This window comes from Hemicordylus capensis, chromosome 1 (genome assembly GCF_027244095.1).
Source record: "Hemicordylus capensis ecotype Gifberg chromosome 1, rHemCap1.1.pri, whole genome shotgun sequence".
NCBI lineage: Eukaryota > Metazoa > Chordata > Lepidosauria > Squamata > Cordylidae > Hemicordylus > Hemicordylus capensis.
In genome coordinates this window covers 5,439,656-5,457,231 of record NC_069657.1, presented here as the reverse complement: position 1 = coordinate 5,457,231, position 17,576 = coordinate 5,439,656, and the positions used below count along the sequence as shown (strand labels likewise).

The 17,576-nt window shown below is 49.1% G+C and overlaps 2 protein-coding genes across 4 annotated transcripts in view; one reads left to right on the top strand and one right to left on the bottom strand.

Moving 5' to 3' along the window:
• Positions 1 to 14,059, top strand: part of ABHD12B (abhydrolase domain containing 12B) — a 38,485-nt gene extending 24,426 nt beyond the window's left edge. Inside the window, exons 5-13 of one of the 2 annotated variants that reach the window (XM_053259408.1) lie at positions 439 to 469; positions 2,472 to 2,517; positions 2,611 to 2,740; positions 4,459 to 4,496; positions 6,807 to 6,886; positions 7,918 to 8,000; positions 10,289 to 10,367; positions 12,892 to 13,016; positions 13,931 to 14,059. In XM_053259408.1, coding sequence (XP_053115383.1) covers positions 439 to 469; positions 2,472 to 2,517; positions 2,611 to 2,740; positions 4,459 to 4,496; positions 6,807 to 6,886; positions 7,918 to 8,000; positions 10,289 to 10,367; positions 12,892 to 13,016; positions 13,931 to 13,955 — 637 coding nt within the window. In that variant the 3' untranslated portion in view covers positions 13,956 to 14,059. Of the gene's footprint in view, positions 1 to 438; positions 470 to 2,471; positions 2,519 to 2,610; positions 2,741 to 4,458; positions 4,497 to 6,806; positions 6,887 to 7,917; positions 8,001 to 10,288; positions 10,368 to 12,891; positions 13,017 to 13,930 lie in introns of both variants that reach the window. The other variant, XM_053259418.1, reaches the window with a different exon arrangement.
• A 4-nt stretch (positions 14,060 to 14,063) lies between these two features.
• Positions 14,064 to 17,576, bottom strand: part of PYGL (glycogen phosphorylase L) — a 55,352-nt gene continuing 51,839 nt past the window's right edge. For both annotated transcript variants that reach the window (XM_053259386.1, XM_053259398.1), the window contains exons 20-21: positions 17,202 to 17,268; positions 14,064 to 15,351 (exon numbers count right to left, since the gene is read on the bottom strand). In XM_053259386.1, the coding sequence (XP_053115361.1) occupies positions 15,151 to 15,351; positions 17,202 to 17,268 (268 nt within the window). In that variant the 3' untranslated portion in view covers positions 14,064 to 15,150. The remainder of the gene's footprint in view (positions 15,352 to 17,201; positions 17,269 to 17,576) is intronic.

Below are 17,576 nucleotides of genomic sequence, written 5' to 3'. Positions count from 1 at the left end.
GTGGCAGAGTCCAGCCAGCCACCATGGCCCCCTCGGAATACACCAAGAACGATGCTACATCATGCGATGTCACTTGAGATAGAGGAAGACAGAGACAGCGCCCTAAACTAGACAAATGATGGCCTGAAAGCCTGTAGACAATGCAACTTACAAGTTTCCCCCTCTGCATGGAGGTGCCTAATCAGACCTTTTTGGGTGTTCCTGTGTTGGCAGGACGAAAGCTGTATGTGGCAAACTTCCCTCCAATGGGTAGGTTTAATTTGTCCTGGGAGACGTAAAGCAAATATCTGTTGTTGTCCAAGTTGCTAACAAAGACCAGTCGTGGCTTTTTATTATTTTTCTCCCCAAGTCAGTTGTTAAATAGGGATAGGTCTTCGTCATCTCTTTAAAATCACCATGTTTGTGTGACTTGGTTCTAACCTTTGAACTCTCTTACAGGGCAACAGGTCACAGAGTTTCTCTCGCAAAGGTAAGTGATGTCTGGGGCCCCATTTGGAGAATCTCTGATCCCCAACAAAGATAGGAACATAGGAAACTGCCTTCTACTGAGTCAGACTGTTTGTCCATCCAGCTCAGTATTGTCTATACCAGGGATTCTCAACGTTGGGTCCCCGGATGTTATTGGACTTCAATTCCCATAATCCGCCTTGAGATTTTCTTAATGAACGGCGGGGTATAAATTTAACAATAAATAAATAAATAATCCCCAACAAAGGCCACTGAGGCTGGGGATTATGGGAGTTTGTCTGTCTGTCTGTCTGTCTGTCTGTTTATCAAATTTGTACACCGCCCCAAACTTTTGTCTCTGGGTGGTTAATAGCATAAAACGGTAAAATATATACAAAAACTTAAAACAATTTAACACTTTAAAAATCACCTCCAAATTAAAACCTTAAAATTTTAAAGAACTGAAAAAGCTTCGGTGAAGACGTGGGTTTTCAAATGCTTTTAAAAAAAAATGTCAGAGATGGGGGGGATCATGTCTCAGTAGGGAGCGCATTCCACAGTCTCAGGGCAGCAACTGAGAAAGCCCGTCCCCGGGTGGCCGCCAGCCGAGCTGGCAGCTACTGGAGGCGGATCTCTCTGGACCACCTCAGTGGGCGGTGGGGCTCATAATGAAGAAGACGTCCGATAACGTCTGATGTCCAATCACATCTGGGGACCCAACGTTGAGAATCCTTGGTCTATACCAGGGCTGTCAAACTGCCGACCTGTGGAGCTGTTTTTCCTGGCCCACGAGCAGCTGTGTGTCAGTCCTGGCCACCATGTTTCCTTCCCCCTGCCCCACCACACACTGAAGCAGTGGCATTGCCCCCCCCCCACTTGGGGCTGGCCTGTTCATTCGTTTTGTTTGTCTCTTCCTGTGGTTCCTGCAGAACATACGCGTTGTGCCACAAACTGCACACCTTATTACACAAGTGCCAAGGTGTTTTTGTTAGTGCAAGGCTAGTCTGGAGCGCAGGTGCTCGACTCAGTGCAACTAGGGGTGCATCGGCCTTCTGCTCGTGCAACACGTTGGTGCAAGTGCTTCGTTAATCTGGGTGTTGGCTGTTCACTTCTCGTTTGGCTCTGCCAAGATAGGAGCTTTGAATCTCTTATTGTAACTTGATCAACCCGGTTCTGCTTGTTCAAGTTTCATTTTAAATTTAATCTACCAGCTGCTCACATGGTCTTGTAATGTTAGATTTCCTGCACCCCAATATTATATTCTGATTTCTGAGCTCATTGCTTCATTTTCTGTTGTTAAAGTTGGCTCCTTTACTGCCAGAAAGCAGCCATGTTAGTCTGTGGCAGTGAAAACAGCCAAGAATCCTGTGCTGCCTCAAAGCCGAACATGCTTGTGTTAGCATACGCTCTCCCTTCTGCTCGGAGGAGGCTATCCCTTGGCGGCAAACCTGCCTCGGGAGCCTGCCTGTTAGCCGAAGTTAGCCCATGCAGCGCTGACACAGGAGCAGGTTCCTGGCCAGTGCCGGGGGGTGGGATTCCCACAATGCACTGTGCATTCACATGGCGCTTTGTTGGATTTCTGGGGGCCGGGGTGATGCATCCCAGCCCCACAACCTCTGTGCTGCCTGGGGAAGCCGGTGACCGTCTGGGCACATGATCACCGTGCCCAGCAAAGCCTGAGCAGTCGTCTGCAGGGAAGGTAAGTTTAAGCAGCCTTCCCCGCCCAGTAGCCCTCTCACAGGATCGTGAGAAAGGGCCCTCTGTTTGTTGACTGGATTCAGTAACTTTTGGTATTTGCACTTGTCTAAACTAGAATAGCAGGCCCAAATCTCAACACCGAGATCGTTACGTTTTGAAGTGAGAGTCCCACAGTTTAGAATGATGAATTGCGGGATGCAGTTCTGTGGAGTGATTTCAGATTTGGGCAACATTTCATGATGATTACAGAGACTCCCTTACAATTATTTGTGTATGTCGCTTTGGGTGCTTAAAATTGTTGTAATCCAGGCTCACTCCTTAAACAGGTCATGAGCGGCGGAGGCTTTCATGTCCTGAGTGTCGACCACAGAGGTAAACTTCAGTGCAAAACGACTGGTGAATTTCTAAATCTTGAAACATGTGGCTGACATCTTTTCCTTTAACCCTTGATCTGATCTCTTCCAGGGTATGCCGACTCCACTGGACAGCCTAGTGAGAATGGCTTCACGGCAGACGTTTTGTATATTTATGATTGGGTGAAGGCACGGAGTGGAAAAAGTACTGTGATTATGTGGGGGCACTCCCTTGGCACGGGGTATGTTTAACATTTGAGAGATGCAGTGAAATACAAACCACTTCTTCTTGTGTGGTTCTTGAAAGATGAGGGATGTGGTTTTGGTCTTAGATTATAATTAACCGTGAAATAAGAACCCCTCTCTGAAAACTTTTAAAAAGTCTCTAAAGACTTATTTTCTCACCCAAGCTTTTCAGTTGGATTGTGGTTTTAAATTTGTTTTAAGGTTTTTATTTTTTAATCTGTTTTATGTTGTTGTAAACCGCCCAGAGACAGAGGTTTGGGGCAGTCTACATTTAGACAATTTCACTGCTGTATATTTTTAGGATACAAACTAAAAGGGGTTTTTGAGCATCCCCCTTTCAAGTTTGAGACTAAAATGTGGGAGACCATATATGCTACCCGAAGTTCCTTAGAAGAAGAGTGGAATACAAATGTAAAAAATAAATGTCAAAGTAATTCATTCATTCATTCATTCATTCTGGTTTTATACCACCCTACCAAAATGGCTCTGGGCGGTTTACAATTAAAACAAACCATTAAAACAGTAAAGAGCTAAAACAAAAATTAAAAACAATATAACAATTAACTTAAATACATTTTAAAACAACAATTAAACAATCGTAATAATTAAAAACCCTGTAACTGGGTTAAAATATTAAAACCGATTTTAAAACCCTGGAAAGCCAGGCCAAACAAATACGTTTTAAGGGCTCTCCTGAAGGCCAGTAAAGAATTCAAATTACGGATTTCTGCAGGGAGCGCATTCCACAGCCCCGGAGCAGCTAATAGAGAAGGCCCACCTGAGTTGCCACCAGATGAGCTGGTGGTAACCATTTCTTTGTTTCTCGGTTGTTGAGTGCAGCGGGTTCTCAGACATGGGTCCCCAGGTGTTGGACTACAACGTCCATCACCCACAGTGGTCTTTTTGGCTGTGGATGATGGGAGCTGTAGTCCAGCCACATCAGAGGGCACACATTTGAAAACCTATGCTGTCTTGAATTATGCTCCCTGTAGGGATCAGTCATGGATGGTTCAGTCAATAGGGAGGCGACAGTTTTGGGGACTGTTGGAAAACCCACTTTACTGCTGAATTCTTACAGGAACCTTGTGCTGATTTTGTGTGGGAGGTGGGCTTGTTTTTATATTTCCCTTCTAAGTTACTTTTTCCCACCCTGCTTGAACAGAGCCATTTTTATTCTAAGTTTGCGTCAGATGTTAGGACAGGGGCGCCATTTCAGTGCGTGCCCTGGGTGCTATTTTCCGTAGATACACCTCTGCTGATGGAGCCTCGCTCTCGCTCTCTCTTTCCCATCCCACCCCAGCATGAATGAGAGCCATGCTGCCTGCAGGCTAGCCATTGGTCAGGTAGAGCGGCACAGGCTAAGCACACACAGCTCTACCTGGTGAATGGCCAGCCTGCAGGCAGCATGGCTCTCATTCATGCTGGGACAAGAAGAGAGCAAGAGCGGGGCAGCTGTGCCTCCTTGGGTGCCCTCCTGGCTTGTTGGGAGAAGCTGCTATAGTTCCCTGACAAGCTCCTTTCCTATACGGTTGAATGATCCTCCTCCATAAATACATATATATTTAGGGCCATGTGAGCCTTCCTCCCCCAGCAGTAGCCTGAAGTGGTACAGCCCAGACAGACTCACCACCTTGGCGAGAAGGAGGCCAGTTTCTCATGAAGCATCTGGGTGGAGTCTGGGATTCTAACCTCCCTGTTTCTTCTTTCCTGATAGAATTTCTACCAACACTGCCAGGCACCTCAAAGAAAAAGGTAACTCATGATATGTCTGGGGAAGGGCAAGGTCAGGCTTCCAAGGGGGCAGGCTGTGGGTGAAGGCAGGGAAATCCGTGATGCAGAAATATTCTCTTGGGAGTGAATAGATCTAGCTTTGCTCAGGCAGGCTGAAAGATCTTGGCTCTGGAACATTTGGGGTAAGAAGAACAAGAGTGTCTCTGCGCATGTGCAGACTGCGTTTTCCTATAGCTTTTTCACAGGCCTCTCTAGCCCTGTTCGGTGCTTGCATAATCTGTGTATAGTGATTAGGATGAACACAGGCGCAGCAGTTGACTTCTTGTCCGTCTACTGCATTCCAGAGGCCTGCACCCAGGTTCACTTTTAAAATGAACACGGAGGCACTCGTTCACACAGGCACATGTCCGTGTGTCTAGATGACATCTGAACACAGGTGCAACGTGATCTCTGGGAGGGTTGGACCCGCGTGGGAAGACCTCTCCCCAAACCCCACTCCAGCTTCTGACACTTGCCTGGCTTATCTGTCGAAAACCACAGGGGTGCGGCTTCCCCCCACACCGTGCAAATTGGGACCAATTCAAACCAAAGCTCCCCACTGCTCGAAATACAGGTGAAACTCAGAAAATTAGAATATCGTGCAAAAGTCCATTAATTTCAGTAATGCAAATTAAAAGGTGAAACTGATATGAGACAGACGCATTACATGCAAAGCGAGATAAGTCAAGCCTTAATTTGTTATAATTGTGATGATCATGGCGCACAGCTCATGAAAACCCCCAAATCCACAATCTCAGAAAATTAGAATATTACATGGAACCAAGAAGACAAGGATTGAAGAAAAGAACAATATCGGACCTCTGAAAAGTATACAGTATACTGTGCTTGATTGGCCAGCAAACTCGCCTGACCTGACCCCATAGAGAATCTATGGGGCATTGCCAAGAGAAGGATGAGAGACATGAGACCAAACAATGCAGAATTGCTGAAGGCTGCTAATGAAGCATCCTGGTCTTCCATAATACCTCATCAGTGCCACAGGCTGATAGCATCCATGCCACGCCGCACTGAGGCAGTAATTGCTGCAAAAGGGGCCCAAACCAAGTACTGAATACATATGCATGCTTATACTTTTCAGAGGTCCAATATTGTTCTATTCTTGTCTTCTTGGTTCCATGTAATATTCTAATTTTCTGGGATTGTGGATTTGGGGTTTTCATGAGCTGTACGCCATGATCATCACAATTATAACAAATTAAGGCTTGACTTATCTCGCTTTGCATGTAATGCGTCTGTCTCATATATCAGTTTCACCTTTTAATTTGCATTACTGAAATTAATGGACTTTTGCACGATATTCTAATTTTCCGAGTTTCACCTGTAGTCTTGGGAATTGATCCTAACTTGGCCTCTTTGCGCCAGTCTGTGTAGCAAGGCTTGCTTCCTCGAGCCATTTGTGAGCCGCCCTGAGCAGTAATATACGGGAGGGGGCGGGGCATAAATATTTTAATTAAATAAATAATACATTTGGGTGCATTCTGATGGACCCACACATCTCCAAGGACATGGGGCTGTTGCTTGCACGTGGCAGCCCAAGTTGCCCCCCTGCCCCACCCCCCGCTGCCGTTTCCCTTGCCAGGACACCTGTTTCTACTTACTCTGCACCCGAATGCACTTTGAAGGGGGAAAGGAATGAGCATCCCCTCCCACCCACCCCCACACAGCTGCTCCTTGCAGGCTCTTGGGCTGCTTTGCAATCCCCCCCCCCGCAACTTTCAGGGGCTTCTTCACATGTGCCTCACTTTCCCCTAAGTTGAGACAGAGAGGGGTAAGCAAGGCATAAATGCCAGCTGCCCTGAGCCTCTGGGAAGATGGCGCTCAGAATCAGTGGCATCCAGCATGCCTGCCTCCGCCCTGCTTTCTTGCCGCCTGCTTTACAAATGTTCTGACCACCGAATGGGGCTTCTCCGCTCCCACGCCTTCCTCTCACTCTAGTGTGGCAAGTTGATGATTCGCTGTATCCCGGGGTCTCTTCTGCCTTGGCCTTTGTGTTGAGAGGTCTGCTCCGGAGTTCTGGCTAGATGGTCTAATGGTACATCTGGGTTCACGTGGGGAGAGTAGCTTGACTTTGGGGGAGCAGTTCTGGCTCCAGTATTAATTTGAGCAGAGTTTTGCAACATTTGCTAAACCCAAGTGTCTCGTTCCCCTGGCTCTTCTGTTTTGTTCTTCGAGGAGAGAGGCTAGGAGAGTGAGCTCTGCTTCATCTCCTGGGATCTGTGTCTACTCCTCACCCGGAGTTTCTCTTCTAACCCTCTAATTTCTTTCCATAAGGAATTGTAGTCGATGCAATTGTTCTAGAAGCTCCTTTTACAAACATCCGCGATGCGGCTGCCGAAATCCCCATCACAAAAGTAAGTGGGCTGGTGCCCCTTTTGAGAGACCCATCTCCTGTAGAGTTTATTGCTGGGCTAGGCAACCTCTGCTCTCCAGCGGTCATTAAATTACAACTTCCAGCATTCCCAGCCACAACTTATTGTGGCTGGGGATCATGGGAGTTGTAGTTCAACAGTGGCTGGAGAGACGAGGTTGTGTACCTATGGTTTATTCAATATATTGTTGAACCACTCTGCAGCCGGGTGGTGTGGCTTGGCTTGCTTATTTGAGCTCCGCAGGCACCTTGATTTGATTGATTTTGATTGATTAAGTGCTGTCAAGTCGGTGTTGACTATTAGCGACCACATAGATAGATTCTCTCTAGGATGATCTGTCTTCAACTTGGCCTTTAAGGTCTCTCAGTGGTGCATTCTTTGCTGTCGTAATCAAGTCCATCCACCTTGCTGCTGGCTGTCCTCTTCTTCTCTTTCCTTCCACTTTCCCCAGCATTATGGACTTCTCAAGGGAGCTGGGTTTTTGCATCATGTGTCCAAAGTATGATAGTTTGAGCCTGGTCATTTGTGCCTCGAGTGAAAATTCTGGATTGATTTGTTCTGTGATCCATTTGTTTGTTTTCCTGGCTGCCCGTGGTATCCTCAAAAGTCTTTCTAGCACCAAAGTTCAAAAGCGTTCAAACCTTGATTTGGGAGCACCTAATTAGCATGCAAAGAACTGGAGCTGTGTGTGCGTGCGTGCACACATGCTCCTTGGGAGCAGAGTTGGCCTAGAGACCACCTCAAGGTTCTTCCTCAGTCACTGAAGTGCAATTCTCAGTGGAAAAACTGAATTTCTGGGGAGCGAGGATATCAAACCTCTGTCCACAAATCCTCTTGCCCTTTATATTGCAGGCCATGAAGTGGGGGTTGAGTTTTCCACATAGGTGTGATGTCAGCTTATTTACTGTGGCAGTTGAGCAAAGGAGTTTCCATCCATGGAAAATGCCCATGTTCTCACAGGTCCTGTGTCTTGTGTCGCCAGGTCTTCTAATGCCTTTTTCCCCTCGACACAGATCTACCGCAAGTTTCCTGGCTTTGAGTCCTTAATCTTGGACACGATGGCACGGGCCGAGATGTACTTCCCCAGTGACCAAAAGTGAGTCCAGAGGGCTCTCAAGGTTGGTTTGCTGGTCCCACTCCGGGCACAAGCACCCACCCCATGCCGGGCCGACTGGCTTGTCAGGAGCCGTTGTGCGGCCTGAACTTTGGATTGTGACTAGAGAGCGTAAAAGTCTCGGGGGTTGAGCTGGAGTGTCAGGGCTTTAGCCTCTTTCTCCGATTTTCCAGGGGAAGGAGAAGACTCTCGGGGCAAGGGGCCAGAATCCAGGGTGCAGACGGGTTTCTCAGTGGTAGAGAAGTTTTTTGCCATTTGTTCCCAATCCCCACCAAACGTTATTTATTTATTTGGCATATTGATATACCACCCCAAACTCATGTCCCAGAGTGGTTTACAGTTTAAAAAATCCACAGATTAAAACAGTTTTAACGCAATGATGGCTTCGATAAGTCTAATTAAATGCCCTTCAGGCTCTATCCAGACAGAGGACCTCTGTCCTCAGCACATGGCATTAGGCTCCACCCCATCATGCCAGGCCCCACCCCTCAGCTCCTAGGCCCCACCCCCTTGCATCTCAGAGTTTGACCTTCAGGAGCTCTGGCAGCCCTAGATGTTCTCCACACTGTCGTTCCCCACGATGTAGAATGCCATCTGTACCCAAAGCATCTCTTGAGATGCTCAGACCTGCCCCAGATACGCAAAGCCATGCATTCACCCAGAGCTAATTACTCCCACCCCCTCCCTTCTTCTAATCTATCCCAGTATGGAACCAGTATGAGCAATATGGATGAGACCACGAGAGTAGCAGGGTTAGAGGGGGCCCTGGGCCAAAAAGGGAAGATGCGCCCTGTGGCCCCCCCAACCTCCTCCTCCCCCACACCATGTCTTTGCTGCAGAAGAACATTTCCAGCCAGGGCCCCCCCCCGGGGCCCAGGGCCGTTTGTCCCCCCTTGTTCAATTATAGCTCTGCCCCTGGATTTGGAGCTCCATTTGAGCTGTAGGTATCCCACATGTGTGGGGCTGGGGAAGCAGCACCCCTTAGCTCCCAGGCCCCACCCCTTGCATCTCAGGGCCTGAGCAGGAGATGGTCCTGGGTTCAAGTTCTGACATCTTCAGGCAAGGCTGAGAAAGCAAGATCTCTGCCTGAAACCCTGGAAAGCTGCAGCTGACCCACCCGTGGTCTGACTCTGCAGATGATGCCTCCGAGCCTGATGGGGTGCAGGGCCTGGGCAAATCAGCCCAGCTACTATTAATAGTGGCAACGAGTGCACAGAGCCCCTCCAAATAGCAATGGTCACAGAACACAAAGGGCCTCTGAACCGGTTTGAACGACTGGGGGTTCCACCTGTTCGAAGGCAGGGGGACTGACTTTAGGTATGGGGGAGGGGGCACTTACCCCTCCCTCCGCTGTCCCCTGCCGACACTCCATTTGCAAAGAGACCAGCGGGGTGGCAGTGGACCGCCCTGTTGCCTCCTCGGTCCCTACATCGCCAGAAGTACCCAACACTCCTGTGTACACGGGCATGCTCGTGAGTGCAACAAGCACGTACGTACGTACGTACGTACACACACACACACACACACACACACACACACACCCCAACATGTTCAGGTACACCAGGTACTTCCAGTGACGTAGGGACCGAGGAGGTGGCAGGGTGGATGGGTTTTAACGCTGCCGCTCTGATGGTCCATTTGCAAATGGAGCATCGACGGGGGTGAGTGGGGGGGAGGGGGGAGTGCACCCTCCTCCACCCTTAAAGTCAACCCCCCACCTTTGAACTTCCCCCATGTGGTTCCGTGCACATCCCGACCTCCAAAGAGCGGAGACCGTGGTGGTCGCTCTGCTTGCCCTGTCCTAAGGACAGCTCTTCAGCATCCTGTATTGCCTTGTATGGTACAGTCCTGTACCTATGAGAGCGACCATGGTATAATGGTTAGAGTTGGACTAGGACTGGGGAGACCCAGGTTCAAATCCCCATTCAGCCATGAAACTCACTGGGTGACTTTGGGCCGGTCGCTTCTCTCTCAGCCTGACCTTCCTCACAGGGTTGTTGTGGGGATAAACCACCAATGCCGCTGCTCTGGGCTCCCCAGAGGAAGAGCAGGATTTAAATGTAAAACAGAAAAATATGTGCACAGAAGGGACTGCCACCAGGTTCAACAGGGCTTCCTACCTAATAAGGGAGGATGAACTACTGGATTGCAGGATTAGGGTTTCTTTTAGGTTTGCAGTATAAATTGCTGAGAGGACAGAAAAGCCAAAGAAAGAAACCATGTACCACATCCTTCGGGTCATTTCCCTGTTTGTTTTTCCCCATCCTCAGTGTCAAGGTGTTGTCCAGTCCTATCCTGATCTTACACGCAGAAGATGATGTAATGATACCTGTCCACCAAGGGAGAAAGGTAACCCAACAGCACGCTTCTCTTTTGCAAAAGTGGGCATTTGGTTTTGAAGTGGTGAGTGGCTGCATGTGGGGACAGAGGAGCCGTTAAGTTGTGGGTTGCCACCTGCCAAGTGTGCCCAGCCCCCAGACTCTGAGCAGGGCAGCCGGTCTGGGTGCTCCCAAAGGTGCTTTGGAATGAAGCCCCACCCCCAAGGAGTGGTGAGCTCACTTGGCCGTACATGCTTAAGGGGGGCTTAAGTTTGCAGCCTGTTCTGATGCTGGCGGGGTTCCTCCCTGCCGCCCCTGCCCCTATTGTTGCCCGGAAATACAGGAAGTATGGGCTGCACGTGTGCCCACCAACACGTGTGCCTGCTGCACACGTTACATGCGCAGCCTGTACTTCCGGGCAACAGGGGCAGGGAGGAACACTGTCACCCCAAACACTTTTTTTTATTTTTAAAAATGGAGCACCGGCAGGAGAAAATGGTGGGAGGAGGAAGTGCAAACCCCCCCCCCAAGTCCTTAAAGGAAGACCCCTACCAGACATCCTATTTGAAGGGACCAGAGTGCTTATGACATGGCTTTAAAATGCTGCAGTAGACCTTGCTGCCTTTCCCAAAGGTTCAGTGCCAAGCAACAGGTGAGAGATCCCAGCAGGGCAGTAGGCACAGGCCTGGATGGTATACTGAATGGTAGAAGGCCCTTTGGCTGCTGGTAGCACAAGACATCCAGACTCAAGATACCTCCAGTGGCTTTCCAGCTTTTAACAGAGCCAACCCAGGACCTGTGCTTCCACTTGCTGTTAGAGATGTGCACAAAACATGTGCCAGAAGTGCCCGACCCACTGACCGGGGTGGCAAGGAGGTATGCTGTTGCTCTGTGCCAATGAGTTTCGTGGCAGCACCAGCAGGGGAAACGCAGCAAACTGGTCTGACCGCGGGACCACTGAACCAGTTCGTGCACATCTATCTATCTAATTCAATTTTTATACTGCCCTTGCAAATAGCTCAGAGCGGTTTGCAATTAAAACAAAACCACTAAAATCAGTTAATTAAAACAAAATTAAGACACAGTATAAACCACCACAACCACCACCACCACCACCAATTAAAAACAACACAACACAAAATTAAACATAAACAATTAAAAACCCTGAAAACCAGGTTACAATATTAAAACCCAATACAACTATTTAAAACCCTGGAAGGCCAGGCCAAACAGATAGGTCTTAAGGGCTCGCCTGAAAGCCAGCAGAGAATTCAAATGGCGGATGTCTGCTGGGAGTGCCTCTTCCACAGCCCAGGAGCAGCCACAGAGAAGGCCCCGCGCCTCTGAGTCAGCACCAGACGAACTGACAGAGGTCTGCCTTGCCCCTCTTCTCTTCAGAGGGAAAGCAGCCTAGAAGGAGAGTAAGGGATCTTGTGCTTTTTGAACAAGTGTTGCAGAAGAAGAAACGTCAGCCATGTTCCTTGCTAGATGGACAACAAGACACCTTTTAAAGTGGTGGTCATTTTTCACAGGGTGAGAGCAACTGGCACACTGAAGCCCTGTGCTCAGAAGTGCCCCCCCCGCCCCGCTCACTGATGCCCTTGGCTGCAGTGTTTGCCTGTAGAGACACAAGCTTGACTCATGATCAGAGTCTTCTTGTGATTCAGAACGTTTAGCATGCCCCAGTGATCCGATTGTGGGAAGAATCTGGACAGGAGTACAGCATTTGTCTGCAGAGACAAGCACTGTAATCGTGGATAGCAGAGACGCTTGACACAGCTTATTGAACAAGCTGCCACAATGTTCTTTGTTAAACCCATGCTACAAGCAGCATTCCTTGGATATTGGGCGTTCCTTTTCAGGCACCACTCCATCCATATTGCAAAGGTATCATGTGGAGAGGGGGACCCTGTTTTCAGCCCAGAAATCAGTGGTAGAGCACCTGTGTTCATAAAGAAGGTTCTAGGGTCATCTCCAGCCATCTTGGGGAGTTGAGCTGCAGAAGTCAAGATTCTGGCCACAAGCTTAAAGGGCTTTCAAAAGGAATCAGGAGGAGTCTAGGAGTGCCTGTTAATCATGAGAGTGAGATGGAATCTCCCTGTTCAAGAACACCAGCTGCCTTCATGCCCCACTTCTGTACTTCCAGAACATAACAGCCCTGCTGGATCAGGCCCAAGGAAGCATCCTGTTTCCCACAGTGGCCCACCAGATGCCTCTGGGAAGCTCACAGGCAGGAGTTGAGGGCAGGCCCTCCCTCCTGCTGTTACTCCCCTGCAACTGGTACTCAGAGGCATCTGGCTGGGTGGGATGTCAGATTCAGTGGACATTTGGCCTGAGGCAGGAGGACTCCTCTTATGATGTGGGACTACAACTCCACTCACCCACATTGTGGAGTTGCAGTCTAAGAGCATCTGGGGAGCCCAAGTTGGAACCCTGTGGCCTGTTCTGCTCATAGGGAAGACCAGGCTTGATGGAGAAAGAGGCCGACTCTTGATGAAAGCAGCTGCAACCTATTCAGGGGACAAGAGGGTGCTAGTCTCTCTGTTCTTTTCCAGCTCTTTGAGATTGCACGCAATGCCTCCGAGAAGAAAGAAAACATCCAGTTTATTCCCTTCCCTTCTGCCAAGGGCTTTGGACATGACCACATCTCCTCTAACCCTGAACTCCCAGATATTCTGAAGTAAGCAAGTCCAACAAGACTTGAGACACTCCTAACCAAGTGGGTCTGGAGGGCAGCTCAAGAGCTGGGAGGCAGGAGGGCTCGGGGGCTGGCAAGTCAGCAGTTTCCACAGACCCACACACAGTTGGGTGGTGCTACAGAGGGTGCAATACCATTTTCTGTGGAACGGGAGGAGAGTGAACCCAACTGTGGGTTTGACAATCGAATGGAGCACAAATCTGATGGGGTCCAAGGCATGGCTGGTTTTGTAGGGCTCAGTCATTGTTGGCTGCAAGCTTATCATTGCAGTGGCCGCTTGTGGGAGGCGGGAAGGAAATGGCAGATATGGGGGGGTGCTCTCTTTTCATCCTTCCCCTTTTGCTTCTCATTCCCCTCACCCCAAATCACCAGAACTGTTGTCTTATTTTTGCTTTGCCTACAAGCGGAGGCAGAAGAAAATGGAGAAACCTTGCAGCCCAGTTCTACACTAACTAGACCAGGGCTACACAGCTTCAACTCTCAAGCTGTTTTTGGACTGCTGCTCCCATAATCCCTTGCCACAGTGGCCAATAGCCAGGGATTGTGGGAGTTGGAGTCCAACATCTGCAGGAGGGCCAAAGATGTGCCACCCTGAACTAGACCCTCTGGCCCTCCACAACAGATGTGCCACTGTGCTTGTAGTGGGATATCTGCACACAAGTGCAACACAGCACATGAGAAGCCACACAGACAAACCTGATCCCTGACCTCATATTTGTGTATATGGACAAATCCCTTTTCTGTGCCCGGCCCCATTGGGTGTGCCAGTTTACCTTTGTAACGTCACCAAACCTTGACAACTCCATACTGGCCTGAGTATCCAACCATTTCAGGTATCCTTGTGGCACCGAGTCAAATAATAAATTTAGAATCTCTCTCTCTCTCTGCCTCCCCAGAGATTTCCTCAAAAGCATTAAGTGACATCGACAACAAGGTGTCCAGCCACTGACACTGAGCCACCCATGAAGAAAGTTCACAGTTTTCAGACCGATTTGCCACGGATAATAAAACCAACACTGAAAGAGGGAGTGTGTGGCTTCAGCTTTATTGAAATGTTCAGGAATGCATGATTGTCTAGTGGACACAGCACGGCAAAGCAGGGAGACAGTAAAATTAGATGCTTCTGACCCTCCAAGAGTTGCACTTTTTTGGTAATAATGTAACTAATCTTCAGTCCTAGAGGATAGATATTTAGTCCTATCTGAATGGATATTAAGTCCTGTCTTAAAAGGGGGTCTCCAAGTTGGGTCCCCAGCTGTCCAAATGGCCTTTGGCCATTGCAGCAGGGGATGATGGGAGCTGTAGTCTAACACCTGGGGACCCAACTGCGAGAACCCTTGCTCTCGGGTATTTTAACTGCTAACTGAGTAAGACATTCTCTCTCCTCTTCTGAGCCCCCTGTCCTAGCCACTTGATAGCCAGAGGGCCCTTTGGTCTCGCCCTGTGAGGGACCAAACACCTAGCACCTGTAACATACCAAAAGGTATCCTGGAAAGCACTTTGGCCAAGCTGTTTGGGATGAACAATAGGCAAGCTGGAGCAGACTCCCGTGCTCTCGCCTCTTGAGGGAGGACACTCAACCACATGGCTGGCCATGGTAGCAGCAACGTTGAGGGCCATCTACCGCTAGGCCACAGCAAACCCGATGACTTAATGCAACTTGGAATGACTTCATCTTGCTGTTGGCACTGGTTTCAATGCTTACTGCAAACATATTTGATCCTATCACAGACTTTCGAATCCATTCATGGCTTCCCCTCCTACCCGGCACACTGGGAGTTGTAGTTTCAGGGCACAGATAATTCCATTCCAGGGTCTGCAATGGTTACACAGAACTACACTCCCCAGGCTTTCACAGGGTGGGAGGAGAGGGGAGGTGGAGCCATGGTAGAGCAACCCATTTTGTGTTGACTCAAACGCCCTGGCTTGATCACACTTCTGCAGGTTTCACACAAAAATCAGATTGCCCCTTTGTGCTTATAAGAGAGAAAAAAGGAAGAGCCCATAACCGTGACTACTGTTATTTGCTTAAAAAAAAAATGGTGGGTGCATATTTCCCACCACCTACAGTACAGCTGCTACTCAAGGAAAGCTATCCCTCCGGCATCTCTCAGATTCACATGTGCAACTTTTCAGAAGTGTCATTGGCCAGCATCTCATCAACAACATCCCGAGGAACGTTGGGGGGTGGGATCTTCAGGTCCGAAGGCTCCACACTCCAAATATCCCGGGCGTACTCCTTGATGGTCCTGTCGCTGGAGAACTTCCCAGACGCAGCTATGTTTCTGATTACCATCTTGGTCCATTCCTTGGAGTTCTGCAAAACAAACAAAAGAATGCGACGTTGGAAACCTGAAGGAGCTCTTCCCATGTGCAGAGTCCTTTATGGCTGCAAACAACCCTGTCAGGTCCGGTCCCACCCCATCCCAGACTCTTGGGACAGAGAAATTCAACACACTGGGTAACATTCTAGGTAGTGATGGGAACCCTCAGTTCAAGTCATAAATGGGCCACCAGTTACGAATATTTGCAAATACGACTACAACAAATATCTATATACTGCTTTTCAAAAAAAAGTGCTCAAAGTGGTTTACGTAGAAAAATACCTGCGGCTGTCCACATTTGAATATTTAGGCATAAGACTGCACTGTAAGGAGACTCCAAAGGTCACAAGATCTCCCTCTCTTCCCAAGGGAGACTGGAAAGGTAGAACTCAAGGATGCTCTGGACTGCACCATTACCTATGAGATGCTTTATCAACTACTATGCCCCAGGAAGACCCTTGGACCAGAAGTTTCCAATGCTGGGCCCCCAGATGTTAGATTACAACTCCCATCATCCTCAGCCACAACATTCTGTCTGGAAATGATGGGAGTTGTAGTCCAACATCTGGGGACCTAGAGTTGGAAACTCCTGCATTAGATTTCAAAAGGGCCTCAACTAGTTGACAAATAATTTTCTAAGAAGTCAAATATCCCTTTAAGATAGGACTTTAAATATCTATTAAGACAGATGAGGAGTTCACTCACAACCCAGACATGGGTGTACTGGATAGATCTGGGGGCAGGTCTCTGCTCAGCCATGAAGCTCACTGGCAAACCTTGGGCCAGTGACACCCTCCAAGCCTCACCTGCCACAGGCTGTCAGGAAAGTGGAATAGCCCTGAGCTCCTTGGAGGAAGGGCAGGATACAAACAGGATTGAAGAAATCCTTGTCTACCCCCACTGAACCGGCCCAGGTGTGCTGTGGAGTGGATTGCCTGCATTTGGCAACCCAGAAGAGGTCGTGGCTCATCAGAGGCCACCTTCTGAAGCCAATGACCAAGGAGGGCTCCCACAACCCCTCAGCTGGACTCCAGGCCACCCCAAGTAGCTGCACCACACAAGCCACAAGAATGGGAGAGGCTCCGTGGCTGGGCTGCCTGTGGTGCAAGGAGGCACACCCACTCAAAGGCCCATCTTGCCAGCTGACACACACACACACACACACACACACACACGCTGACACACACACACCTCTTCTGTTACTGTTCTGCGAATCCTAGGAGTCTAAGGGTTTGGGAGAGCACCAGTGGTACACCTCCTTAACCAGTGAATTGCATGAGCTGAAGGGCCATCTCAGAGTCCTCCGGCTCACACCGGGCTGGTTCATGCAATCATTCAGATCTAGGCTTAATGTGTTTGCATGATTGTGCCATGGTGGGAATCTCAGATTCATCTCCAGCCATAAACCACTTGGGCCTGGGCTCACACAATCATGCTAATGTCAGTAACCCACATTAAACCTTGAGCTGAATAATTGTGTGGACCAGGCTGCTGCTTTCTCATGTGAGGCCTATTCCTCCCCCTCTATCACATACTTCCTTCTCCGTCCTTACTTCAGAGGAATGCAATGTGTTTCCTGCACATTTTGGGGAGGTGGGGGAGAGAGAGAGAGAGAGAATGAATGATGGAAGTATGAGCATGTGCAGGCGCATAGCATGGTGCATCTGGGAACATCAGAGGCGGCACAAGGGAACTTTAACTTTCCCATACACCTCACGTGAAATAGGAATAGCAGCATTCCTAACTCAATGGGACCCCAACTGGTCTCTGGGGCCCTGGACAAGACCCACACCTGGCGCCAGCCAGAAGCCCTGTCCAAGGGGGCTTTCCACATTCAACTTACCATGTAGAGTTGACTGACATTGTCTTGACATTTGACGTAAGCTTCGTAGTCTGCAAAGACTTTAAACCTATTCATAAGCAAGAAGAAAAAGGGAGAGATGGTGTGTTAGTGGGTTCCTACGCTTGAGCATCAAACCATGAGGAAGGACCCAAATTGCTGTCTAGCCCAACAGCTTGTCCAGAAAGCAGCACTGTCACACGCTCAAGAACTGTCCTGCTGGAGGAGACCAGGCTCCAAGCCCAGCACTCTGTCTCCAACAGTGGCTGGATTGGGAGCTTCCCAGAAGCATCTAGCAAGGCCCAGCTTGTGGTGGCCTCTCTCCTGCTTGTAACATATGGCGGAGATTCGCAAACTAGGGCCCTCAGAAGTTCAACT